Here is a 14,117-nt window from a genome sequence, read left to right on the forward strand (position 1 = left end):
GCTAATGATGCAAACATGACGACCGTGTTTACTGTCATTTATACTGCTCCAATGCTGCGGTCACCTGTTAGGACCAGCATTGTGATGTCATTGGAGGGGCCTTCAGACCATATACGGAAGAGCTTTTCCAGAGCCATGTTCTGGCAAAGGGTCTGCACCCAAGGCATCAACCTACCTCTATTTCCCTGGATGCTGACAGACTCCCTCCCCATCTCCAGCACCCCTTGATGAAAACAAAATCAAGGATATGGCTAATGTCTGAAGTCACTAAAATCAGGTGCCCAGGAGAAAGATGAGATAATGTTCCTGCAGCTTGCACTGAGTTTAACTGTAATGGCGTAGGAGAAGTCAGAGTGAGGATGGGAGGGCAAGACTGTGGCATGGGGAAGTCAGGGTGATGCTTGCGGACAGAATGGAAGTTATTAGAAAAGCAGTTTACCTGATCTGCATTTGATCTCCCCTGTGTAGAGGAGATCACACTGTGAGAAATGAATTCAATAAACTAGATTGGAAGAACCCCATGTAAATTGTTGTCTCACACCATATTTGAGGCCCTAGACAATGGTGTGGAATGAGGTGAGTGGACAGGTACTGCAACTGCTAAAGTTGCATGGGAAAGTGCCACGGTTAAATTGCAGGTGATGAACATGGCTCAAGATAATCTGGCAAATGGTGAGGATAATGGGATGAAGGTGAGGTCAAGAGAACCCATCATTGTGAGAGGAGGGGTGACATTGGAGGCCCAGGAAATGCACCAAATACAGTCAGGGGCCCTTTCAGCCACTGTGGAGAGAAAACATTGGCTGGGAAAAAAGGACATTTCAGAAGCACAGAAAGTAGAGTACTCAGAAAAGGTGCAATGAAAGCAGATAAACTGGGAGGAAAGGATAGATGCCTGGAATTTCCACAGGGGTTCTCTGGTGAGGGATTGGCAGAACCCTAGAGAAATGGTGTAAATGGCTATAAATGTCCATATTTACTGTTTCTCTGGGGTTCCACTGATCTTTCACTGAACTTATGGCAGGGGATTGGGAGTACACTGCAGAGATTCCAGGCCAGAGTCTTTACAGGAAATGAATGAGAAAAAACATAATCCAGATATCTGTGGGAGTCTGTGGGTTTATAATAGAGTTAAAAGTGGTAGCTATTACTAGAAACAGTTAAGCAGTACAGTGATGCCAAGACAAAGCACAGTAAAGTGATTTTAAAATGCACATTTTTTTCTAAAACAAAACAAAACTATATTTGTACCATATTTAAAAAATATTACATCAACGTTGAGGTGCCCCCAACTTATGGCCAGAATCTACATTCTCATGTTACAAACTTTGTTCTAATTGATGCAGAAATTGGTTGCACAATTTTAGAGCCTGTTTATAGTCAAAACTGTTTAAGAATACATCCACACTGAACTGCAGCCAAAATGGACATTCTCTTAGCTATAGCTAGTCAAGGTCTAATATATTGGCCTTGATGGTTTCCATTTTTGTTCGATGAATTTATTTTTGATTGATGAGTTACTAAGCACCATCTAATTGTACTTCCAACTATCATAACAATAACAAATCAATTAGCCATCATTAGAGAGCAGTTTGTGCAATCACAACTTCATAATGGACACTGACAGTTATTTTAAAATGTTCAGATTCGAACTGTACAAGAAGATAACTTTTCTCCCAGTGATTTATGGCTTTATGCAAATTTTCAGGAAAGGTAACATCTGCCACCATAACGCATCCATTGACCTTTCTTAAAGTATTCAAATTTGTCAGAAATTTTAATTTGTTTTTTAAGCATTATAATTGAATGCTGTTCGCGCTTTGTATGAAGATGTGTAGCTTTCTGAATCTCAAGTATAAAATGAAATGCAGTACTGCATATACATAGGTCAGTCGTTGAAGATATCATCCCTGGCCCTTTGGGACCTACTGCCTATTAAATTCTATTTCAGGTCTTCCATGCCAAGCTGAAATTAATAAGATTCAACGGCAGAGCAGAGGGAAGAATCTTTTAGGTAAGCATTGTAATGTGATGAAGACTACATACTATGAATGATTAGAGTTCAATGATGTGTGTTTTGATAATCTGTGTAAAATAAAATAAATCTGGCTTATAAGAGTCTTTAGGATGAGATATGCTGAAAGTGTTTTTTAAAGTGAAGCACATACACCATTGATTTCAAACTTTATTATTATTCTGCCTTGTGTGGAATGAAATGAACAAAAAGATTCAATCCTAGAACAGCCCAGTCATTAAAAATGAATTTCTCATGATTATCCTGTTCACAATGATAAACTTTTTTTGACTTCACAATACTGTAGTGCAACACTTTTCTACCTTTTCTGAGTGTGGGCATGTGAACACGTGTACACATTAAAAAAAAAATCCGCAGTTGCATTAAAGCTCTGCATTAATTAAAAAGAAGAGCTAACCCCAACTAATGGTTCAGAGCACAATATCTTCCTCTGTATTTCTTGCCCTTCCCCCTCCCTTTTCCCTTTGTGTGTTCTCATTCAAACACGTATAGGCAGGTGTGTTCACCCTTCAAGCTAACAAAGAGGTATTGTCGGATGGACAGACAGAATGATCAACTGTAAGATGAGCAAAAACATGAGATACAAAGATGGAAAGAGCCATGGACAAGAGGATGATGACTTAACATTCAATAAACACCAAATCAAAGGGACTTAATTAGCACTATTCATAATATACTGATAATATGTAATTACAAATGTACAATAGATCTATTGTATATCTACATATAATTTAAGTGTGTGCCTGCACCCATTCATATAAATGAATTCCAAATATATCCCTGCGATGCATCAAATATAAATCTTAACATATCACTAAACTTCCCTGACAAATATAATCAGTGAACAGATCAACATTTTATGTCTAAATTATTTACCTAAAATGATAATTGAATCTACTTAATTAAATCAAATTGCATTGAGGAGAAAAAATATTATAAAAATCAGATACCCAATTTCATTAGCCATAAATTTAATTTAGACAATATGAAGACAAAACTAATGCAAAATAATGCAAATCAAGATTGTGGGTGACTCCTCCAAACACATTCCACCTACAGCAAATTTTGAAGAAAAATATCAGGAACTCCTGGATACAAAAATGGGATTTTTGACTGCTATACATACCAAAGCATTGTTCACCATACTGACGGTGTGTTACTATCTAAAAAACTATACTGTATTGGGATTCAGAAGGTGAAAAATTCAGTTTCTCCTTAATCTGAAGTCTGAATTTAAAGCAGGCCAATAAACTAGTGAGAAAGTCCTCACTGGACCACCAGAGATCTGCATATGTGCAATATGTGGATTGGATGTGTCTCCATCACATGACTAAGTAAAAATGAATCCTTTTTGAAAAAAAGCATCTATCATTGTGGCTTCAACCACAGATGGTGGCTACGAAGATATTTATACAGGGATATTAACTACACATGTGCAATGGAGGTTCTCACTGCACACACAAAATTAAATTTTCCATGAGATGCAGAAAATCACTTCACACATGCAAAGTGATACTTGTATATTGCACATGTGTAGCAGCATTTTATTTTGTGTCCAAATCTGAGTTTGTCTGAATTTGACCAAATTTATGTCACAATTTTCTGATCAAAGAAGCTGAGTTTTGCCCTATTGATGTTTAGGCTCTTGGCCTTATGGCTCAGTGAGTTATCCAACAAGCACTTGAGCCATCCAGACCAGGATCTCTGTCAGTGTTCAGTTAGCTGATCACAATTTGGTGGAAGTAGGGGTGATACAACTTTCTTTAGCACCCCAGGGTTAGGGAGAGTACAATTGATTAGGTTTCTCACTTCTGATCACTATGCACTGACCCCTGGAAGTGCACATACATGGATGTAAACTGAGGATAGGATTGTAATTGACTGTGATGTCCAACACAGTCAAAAAGCCTGCTGGCATTCGCTGTGAAGGCTCACATTTGCACGATGGCAGCTTAGCATCATGGAACCATACGCCGTAACAAGTCAACATCTTCAGGAAAAAAAAGGAGGGGAGAAAACTGTGAAAAAAGGCACTCATTTTTAATAAATAAATCATGTCTCAATCAAAGCAGCACAAAACTGGTCTAACAATGTGTAAGGCACCAACTGCTCCTTCACCCTTCTCCTGACCAAGCTCCTCTAGTCAACCACAATACTCGCCAACATCTATTTCCTCAGATATTGTTTTTTACCCTGTTCAAAACTGCTGCCATGAAAACTCTGTCCTCTCAAATCCCACCCACTCAAGCCTCCCCTTCTTCTCCCAGATCTACTCCAATTACTCCCCTATCAACTCTCTCCAGTCTTATTGTCATTCAACTTGTGGTGCCGAGAACAACCTTGTCAAAGTCACCATCGACTGTAGCGTTCTATTGGTCCTCATCTTCCTCGGCTTCTCTGTGGCTTTCCGTACAGTTGACCATCCTATCTCCCTCCATTGCTCTCTTTCACTGTCCTCTTCTACTGCCTCACCTCCACTGTCCATCTCTATGGCACCACCGTCCCGTGGTTCCATTTCGACCTGTCCCAATGCAGTCAATCCATTTCCTCCAACTTTTCATCCTTTGCCCATACCTCATGTGTGTCCCAAGGTTTTATCCTCTTCCACTCCTATTCCTTAGGTTTCATCATCTACCTCTCCTGTTCTTTATCTAAATGCGACCCTTCCATAATATCATCTGCAAACATGGTGGAAGCTTCCATGTGTATGCTGATGACACCCATCTCCACCTCTCTGCCTTCACCCATGATTGCAAGACTGTCGCCATGCTTCTGACTGAGTGACTGATGTCTGGAAGAGCCAGATCTTTCTTCAATTCAATATTTGCAAGACTGAAGGCATCCTGCACCTCAGGAACTGATTACATCTCCTTCTCTGGCTGCTTGTTCAGACTGAACCAACAGGTGCGCAACCTCAGTGTCCCGTTCAACCTTAAAGTAAGCTTAAATTTGGCATCCAGTCCTTAACCTAGAAAGCTTACTTCCATGCCTGAACTATCGCTTGCCTGTGCCTGCATCTCACCCTCACCACTACTCAAATGCCAATCTACACATTCTTCAATATTCTTTTCACCAGCCTCCTCCATTCAACCTACACAAACCCCCAACTCGTCTAGACCTCTGCAGCCTGTACCTTATTGCACACAAAATTCTGCACACCCATCACACCTGTCCCTACCATCCTCCACTGCCCACGATACATCAACTTCAAAATCCTAGTCCTGATTTTCAAATCCCTGTATGACCACACTCGGCACTATCCTTATGATCTTCTCTAGCTCTATGTCCCAACACACACCCTCCGCTCTCCAGACTCTCTTCTACTTATGTATGTTCCCCCCAGCTTCCCCATGCCACCAATGGTGGCAGAGCCTTCAGTCACTATGCTCCTACTCTGTGGAATTCTTTTCCATACCTCTTTGCCTTGCCACCTTCAAAAGACTCCTTAAACCTTACCTCTGATCGTGCCTTTGGTTACTTCCCCCAACTTCTCCCCTGCTTCCTGCTCAGTATCTTGCCTTCCCCCTGCAGAGCAGCATGGGATGTTTTGTTATGTGAAAGGTGCTAAATGCAAATTGTTATGTAATAAGGCAAAAAATAAACCTTTACACAATTTTTGGAAATTTTAAGCTAAACATTTTATCACTACTTTTCTTTTTGTTTTTGGCTTGATTTAGGTATTTTTATACCAAGGTGCAATGAGGATGGATATTACAAACCATCCCAGTGCCACAGCAGTGCTGGGCAGTGCTGGTGTGTTGACAAATATGGAAACGAAATAGCAGGCTCACGGATACAAGGGACTCCAAACTGCGGTAAGACCAACCAAAGTAAGACATTGTTCTCTATCAGACTGTTTTTCTGGGAAAGCAAATAATAATGTATGCTTAAAATCCTTCACTGGATACAATCTGTAGCATGAATCTTTTGATGACTACAGTACGATTTATCACCCCTCCTTGAAAGTCAAGATTCTCATTTATCATGGATGGCACTACTCACTGAGCTCAATGATCCAGTTTGGTCACACCCAACTTTGAAGAGTTGCATATTACCGAAGGGACAGAATAATTATGATATGATTAATAACAAAGAGAAACATGGCAAGTCTCATGCTGTGAACGTGAATGGACCTCTTCCTTTGTAAGATCCAAAGAAACACATCAAATCCTAGCTCCAAAAGCACAAGGTGGTAAATAACATAGTTTGCGGAGATGCAGGCAGCAGCCATCGTCTGATAAAGTTCATAAGGCTGTGTGGCGGTTACTTAATGATTCATTTTCAAAGCAAGTCTGAGAAATTGCTGTTGCTGATATTAAAGGATAAAAACCTAATATGCCCATGTGATATTTCTCTACTATTTTAACAAAGGTGTTAACACATTTAAAGTAAATAGATTAATGCCTTTATTAAAATAATTGACAAAAGAATATCATACAAACATATTAAGCATTTGTCCACTAATAACACCAATTTCAAGACTGAAAAAATCGTAGGATAGCAAAAAAACCAAATTGAAACAAGAGTCATGGAAGCAGGTAAATTATTTTGCAAATAATAAATTACCACAATGTATAGGCTAATGGAATTCTGGCCTTTATATCTAGAGAACTGGAGTACAAGGGGGCAGAAGTTATGCTGCAGCTATACAAAACCCTGGTTAGACCGCACCTGGAGTACTGTGTGCAGTTCTGGGCACCGCACCTTCGGAAGGACATATTGGCCTTGGACGGAGTGCAGCGTAGGTTCACTAGAATGATACCCAGACTTCAAGGGTTAAGTTACGAGGAGAGATTACACAAATTGGGGTTGTATTCTCTAGAGTTTAGAAGGTTAAGGGGTGATCTGATCAAAGTTTATAAGATATTAAGGGGAACAGATAGGGTGGATAGAGAGAAACTATTTCCGCTGGTTGGGAATTCTAGGAGTAGGGGGCACAGTCTAAAAATTAGAGCCAGACCTTTCAGGAGTGAGATTAGAAAACATTTCTACACACAAAGGGTGGTAGAAGTTTGGAACTCTCTTCCGCAAATGGCAATTGATGCTAGCTCAATTGCTAAATTTAAATCTGAGATAGATAGCTTTTTGGCAACCAAAGGTATTAAGGGATATGGGCCAAAGGCAGGTATATGGAGTTAGATCACAGATCAGCCATGATCTTATCAAATGGTGGAGCAGGCACGAGGGGCTGAATGGCCTACTCCTGTTCCTATGTTCCTATATGATTCAAAATTATAGTTGTTTACTGTTAAGCATAGCATTCTTTCATATGAAGTATTTTACACATCAGAATCGATATATAAATCTGCTCCAAAATGCTAGAAAATGCAAATTTGTTTTTTTTTAAATGTTTCCATGTGAGAATGACTGCAGCTGCCCTAGAAAATAAATCCTGTACGTTATGAGCAGTATACTCACTTCTGAAATTACCATTGCGTTTAAGATGAGGGAAACTATAAGACTACAAATGAACAGCCAAATGTTAAGCTAAAAAAATGGAATTGTATGCAAAACTCTTTTCATTTAGGCTTTATCAAAAGAAGAAAATACAATAATGTCAGCAAATATCTGATCACTGAAAAATTCTCATACTTTAGTATGGAACACTGCTGGACCTGGTTGTAGTGGGTGAAACACCATCCTTGGTTTTATTAAATCTTTGTAAACAATTTTACAACACCAAGTTATAGTCCAGCAATTTTATTTTAAATTCACAAGCTTTCGGAGATTTTCTCCTTCCTCAGGCAAATGTTTCAAGAGCTCCTTGAAGCCTACGCATTTATACATATAGAACAATACATGGTGTTTACAGACTGCCCCTGCAACTGCCCGTTGCCAAACAGGAGGGTTCCCTCCCAGTCGGGGAACACTTCAGCAGTCATGGACATTCATCCACCGACCTTCGGGTAAGCGTACTCCAAGGCGGCCTTCGAGACACACGACAACGCAAAATCGTCGAGCAGAAATTGATAGCCAAGTTCCGCACCCATGAGGACGGCCTCAACCGGGATCTTGGGTTCATGTCACGCTACACGTTACCCCACCAGCGAACAAATGTTATCTGTTTTTAATATAATGGGTCATTTGCTGGCTCTCTCTGCCTTCCGGATGTTTCTGCCTCTCTCTGTGTTTTTTTTCTCTGTTTTTTTTCCCTGTTTGTTTTTTTGTTGAATGTGTATTCGGGGGTTCTGCAGGTGACACCTCTCTGTCTGAACACGGTGATTGCCTTGGCAACGGGCAGTTGCAGGGGCAGTCTGTAAACACCATGTATTGTTCTATATGTATAAATGCGTAGGCTTCAAGGAGCTCTTGAAACATTTGCCTGAGGAAGGAGAAAATCTCCGAAAGCTTGTGAATTTAAAATAAAATTGCTGGACTATAACTTGGTGTTGTAAAATTGTTTACAATTGTCAACCCCAGTCCATCACCGGCATCTCCACATCATTATTAAATCTTGTTTAGTTTGCCAAATACTCAACAAAATGCATCATTGCAAAATGTCATGACTATGAAAGTTACATTAGATTGTTTCAGCTCCTCTCTCTCCCTGATGAAGACAATGCCCTTTAACCTTTAAAATCTGAGTTTCAATGTTTTTAATACAGATGGGAGTCTACTGACATTTAGTTTTAACTGCCGTATGTTAAATAAGCTTGTTCAATTTCAGTCCAGTTCTTTGTAAGTATAAGTCCCCAGTACTGATATCTCTCACCTTTAGCAGTACAAAACAATCCCCACATCTCCTCAAAAAATAATTTCAACTGAATACCATTTAACTGTTAAACATTGTGGGTTAATATATATAACTCATTATGATGTCTGTACTATGTGAACAGCACTATATTTGTTTTTTTTTGAAAGGTAATGTCTTGAGGATCTAATCTTTTACTTTCAGAAGAAGATCAGGAGATTTCTGGTGATTTTGGCAGTGGTGGGTTCCATGTTTTGTCTGATGACCAGGATGATGAGAGAGAAATACAAAATGAAGAGGAAGAGAAAGTACCTGAGGGCGGAGGCAATGAAGATGATGAAGATAGCGAAGATGACAAAGAAGATGATATTGGCTATATTTGGTAGTTGTATTTACTGTATCACTACCCAAGACTGTCATATTTTGCACACTGCTCAAGTTCATTCTTATCTCAGTTTGTCCATAGTGCTGAAGAAATGTTGCATCTGAGATAAAACAAACAAAAATAACTTGTAGATAATAAAATGTTGATCTCACTGGGACCATTTAATTCATCTGTTGAGCATGCTCAGTAGCAAAATACATTTTGGAATGTGTTTCTCCACAGTAAGAAAGATAGTGTTCAGGAAATTTGTTGTTCAGATTTATAACAAGATTCTTAGATATGAGCGGTACAAATTAAATAGTCTCATTCTGAATCCACACAGCTTAACTAACCCTTAACATTCAGTGCTTTTCCCAAAAGAATTGAAACATAAACTATGGAGCCTTCTTAACATCAATTCTTAGGCAGAGAAAGAAATGATCTCAACAGAATTTTACTTACCTTAACAGATCTCCTTGCATCACTGAACTAAAATGTTTTATTTGTGTTTGATGACAAAGATTCTTTATATACATTTGTGTTGCAATTTATGCAGGGCATCATTTTAATATTAAGGCTCACTGCAGCAGTTGGCACACTGTAGCACCAACGCACCACTGGTAATTCAAGGAATCGTTACTTTGTATCAAGCTGCAAGACAGTAAGACCTGAATATTAATAAGATGTCACAGTATGCAGCAGCCAATCTGCTTCTATGCTATTCCACTCAGTGGCTGAGGTGGCATTCATAAATCACTCCGCATATTTATGACTGTAGCAGAACTCCTTTGATACACAGCAGCTTCTTAAGACACTTCCAAGCAAGATATCCAATATATAGGTATGAATTGTCTTTGCACTTGAACAAAAGTGTATTTTGGCAGTATTACATGATGCCAGTGGAGTTTGGAACCAATGCTAAAGCTGTAAAAGTTATCAATGCTCTTTGAGCATAAGCAAGGTAATAGCCAAAAGATATTTCCCTGAAATTCCTGGATTGTGGGAGGGTGTAAGTCAAAAATGGTGCCTTTGTGGAGCCAGGAATTTCTGATGGAGTCCAGTTACACTAGGGATCTGCTGAACAAGCATTCGACAGAAATTCCATTCAGTTTCGGGGCGGGCTGAAGAAGGGACCACCCTCACAGTGGCAGCAACCTGCAAATCACGCAGTTAGGACAAGATAACATTGCCTGTGCTAAATTCTGGGACTTCTGCCTTCCCATCTGCCCTTGACAATGTGCGCCACTATTTAAAAGGGACAGTTTGCTAGGACCCACTCATTAAGGTGGAAGTACTTTGGAAAGTGGAGATTACTCACTGAGATTGTTTGTGGATACTTTTGGTCATATTTTGGGACTCACTGCAGGTATTGCAATTTTTTTTCACTTTTATATTCAGGAAGCCATCACCTACATTCTGCATTACCCTTGGAAAGCATTCTATTTCAAGGCAATTACTGAGCTATGTGCATTTGTGTACAGAACTCTTATTTGGGTAACTACCCCCATCGTGCCTATATGTTCTGCTGGTCTTTTTCTCACACTTTTTAACGTAGTGTTATTTTCTCTTCCCACCCTTCTAACTAGTTTAAATATTTCCCCATGCCCTATTTACCCTTTCTGCGAGGACACGGGTGCTTCTCTGATTTAGGTGAAGGCCATCCCGTCTGTACAGCCTTGCCTGGCCCCAAAAGTGTCCCAGGAATCTGAAACCCTCTCCTCTACACCATTCTTCCAGCCATGAGGGAAGCTGATGGAGCACGCCTCTATGCTGCTGTCATAAAGGGACACAACCTCTGAGGCACACACACCAGCTTTTGCACCGGCACTGGGAGCAAGGTTCTCATTAACAGTAATCATTGGGAGAATGGATCTCATTAAATCAGAAAGATCCTCACGTCCCTGGGAGAGAGTCTACCGAATATAGTTTAGTCCATTCGAGATGCTTCCCTCTATGTATTGGAATCTGATTGATAATGACGTTTCCCCCAAGACCTGCAGTCCTTCATTCAATACCTCTACATTGAATTGAATGACTTGCCTGGATCTCTTATGGAGTGGGCTATGGTTTACAGATACTCTTGTAGCTGCTACTTTCTCCAGGCTGCCCTGCAATGAGTTGAACCCCTGCTGGATATTGGTGCACTGCTAGGCAGTGGACAACCACCACTATCCCAGCCATTTGCCACACATCTTGGAAGAGGCCATAGAGAACCTTCGTATATTTCTGATGCTTTGCTAGAATCCTTCTCTTCGTGGCAGATCCCCTGAGATCATCATTTGTTTGCTCTGCAGCCTGGGTCTGACACTCAGCTACATTAAGCTCCACTTCTACACCTATATCCTTTGGCTTCCTTGTCCTCTGTGTCTAACCAAGTTTCAATTCCTCATCTACACCATCTATACCCCCTCGAGTGGATGTCTCTGGGCTGCTGTGTGCAAGAGACACAGTGAATGACGGAGCGGGTGAGTGGTTGCTACTGTCACCAGAAGTAGAGGAGACTGCAATGTCTCACTTTTCAGTGATGTTCTTTGCTGTCTCCTGGCTGGTAGCCTCTGGAGGAAAAAAAAACGATATTGTTAACTTTGGTCTGCTTGAGCAGCTTTTTATCTTAATCAACTACTTTGTGAATCTCTTATGAGGAAAGTGATAACTGGTGAAGAGATTGATGAATGCATAGAAATATTAAATTAAAAAAGGCTCTCAAGATCCCACTGGAGACATAGAGATTCCCATATCTCCATCTCCCATCTGCCAGGCCAGAGTGGAAGCCAATTATGGCCATTGCTTCCTCTTCATATGGTGTCAAATGCCAAATGATGGAACATCCTCCTGTAGCCTGGTGTTCCCTGGCATTGTGTGCTGTCTTTTCCTGCAGGACAAATGCAGTGTTAATTGGTTCCTGCTGTCTCCAGATCCTGCAGCCACAAGTAGTCAGGATTCATTAAGTGGATGGCGACAATGATATGTGTCAGGGAGTAAGGACCTAGGTTGTGAGACACATAATATGCATGCTGCCAAGTGACTTTGCTTCTGGGACAAGGGCCATAGTATCATGTGATACCCTGAAGGGCAATGCTTGATTATTGCCCGAGAGAATACCATGTGCTTCTCTGTGATTCAGTTATCGGCCCTGTTATTCATCTGAAAACACTTATCGTCGCTGGCTTAGTTGGTAAACTTCTTCTGACATGGCGAGGGGTTCTTGAGGTTATGGAGGTCTCACTCACAGACACCTCTTTCCATGTGGCCTGTGTTGCTGCTTTTGATGGTCTCTTCCCTGGTTTTCCAACAATGGCACCCCTCCACTCTCAAATTTGTGCCAGCAGCATTTTTACATCAGCCACTGAAAAATGAGAAGCTCGTCTTTTTCCTTCTTTTGCTCCATTCCAAACCTTCTGAGAGCCTGCTCATCGCTTTAACTGCATGGAAAGTTTTAAATAGGGAAGTTGCATCCTTGCCATGCCCTCCTCCCAAATTATCTTGGCTTCCCTGGCGTATCTCGCCTACTGCTGGCAGGATTCTACCCTTCTCCCGCCAACAGTATTTAAATTAGCTGACCCCAGAATTTCTGATAAGATCAGTCTCCTCAGATTTCTGTGGGAAAAACATTCCGCAGTGCTGTACTCACACCAGTGAAGGAGGCCCCCAGGAATTAGCAGGCCATTGGGTTTTTCTAATTTTATCTGATCAGAAGTTAGATTTGACTTGCAGCTATACTGACTCTTCTCAAACGGTGTTTTGATTAACAAACTATTGTAGAACAGGATGTAATGTAACCAATTTGATAAGAAATAAGAGTGGCCTTTAATAGGCTAATGCTGGTAATGTTAAGTAAGATTTGCTCTTGTAGAATTGACTTTTAACCAGTACTGTCTTCATGAAAGGTGTTTGAGAAATTATATTCATTGGGAGAAGAGGAGAAATCATAAGAATCACATGTTGGGTTTGTTAGGATGAATTATATAAGCGATATAAAAATGATGCATTTTGGCATGATTTATATGATCACTTCATGTATTTAGGAACAAACATTTTTTCATGAAGATGGTGCTCCTTTAGCCATGATATTTTACATAGCTGTGCATGGAAATATTTTATACATTAAACATTTTTAATGTTATGTAGGATTGACCTTAGATGTGATCTTAAGCAAGCTCCACTGTAGTACTTTTCAAATACTTATTGTGTATATGTAACCACTGAACCAAGAGGGTAGGGGGTTGGAAATTGAAACAGGAATTGCATATTGCCTTCCCTTTCTGTAACTTGTTAAGAATGTGTCTCAGTTACTTTGTATGTTGTTTTACAGATTGTTGTACTGATTGTGGTAAGGAAAGGCAATAAAAATGCTCATTGAACAATAAATCCAAAGGCATGTTATGTGATGTTTCCTAATTTGTGGTTAAAAATTGTCCTGCAAATTTGTGTGAAACATTTGTTCCTTATAGAATTGTTACTCTGAGTCTAACTTAGTGTGGAAAAAAAACTCTTGAGCAAATTGTGCAGTTTCCTATAGTTTGAAAAAGTAAAATGCAGAGCTTTGAATTTTTAAATATGTACGTAATTATTTAATATAATATTACTTCAGTCTAAAAGTAAATTATATGTTGAAATCGAACTTGTGTTGATTTTTTTTAATCGGGCTGATTATAAGAGAACTAAAGAATTCTTTACCGAGCATTAGTGCACCAGTTTGAGAAGCACCGAATGATGAAGTTTAACACATACAATGTGTCAGCAGAGTATTTAACTTCTCACATCTTTAAACAGAGGAAGTTGCTATAAGTTAACTAAATATTTTCTTGCAGTTTTCTTTTTATTCTGATATTACTTTTCTGATAATTGATATTTTGGATGCTAACTATAATCTCCACTTTGGATATTTCTCTGTAATGTTGTCAAGTATTTATTCTGGTTATAAAGCTGAAATTGTCTCTGGAGACCAATTGGTTGTTAGTTGTATAGTGTAGGTTGTATCTTGTACGTATATCAATTTACTAGAGGGAATCTCCACAGTGTTTTTA

General features: G+C 39.8%; 1 protein-coding gene across 1 annotated transcript in view; it reads left to right on the top strand.

Moving 5' to 3' along the window:
- The window catches only part of spock1 (SPARC (osteonectin), cwcv and kazal like domains proteoglycan 1), a 480,071-nt gene extending 466,426 nt beyond the window's left edge, over positions 1-13,645 (top strand). Inside the window, exons 10-12 of the mRNA XM_067996251.1 lie at positions 1,952-2,014; positions 5,713-5,850; positions 8,931-13,645. Coding sequence (XP_067852352.1) covers positions 1,952-2,014; positions 5,713-5,850; positions 8,931-9,112 — 383 coding nt within the window. The 3' untranslated portion in view covers positions 9,113-13,645. The remainder of the gene's footprint in view (positions 1-1,951; positions 2,015-5,712; positions 5,851-8,930) is intronic.
- Positions 13,646-14,117: the final 472 nt, after the last annotated feature.

This window comes from Heptranchias perlo, chromosome 14 (assembly GCF_035084215.1).
Source record: "Heptranchias perlo isolate sHepPer1 chromosome 14, sHepPer1.hap1, whole genome shotgun sequence".
NCBI classification, from domain to species: domain Eukaryota; kingdom Metazoa; phylum Chordata; class Chondrichthyes; order Hexanchiformes; family Hexanchidae; genus Heptranchias; species Heptranchias perlo.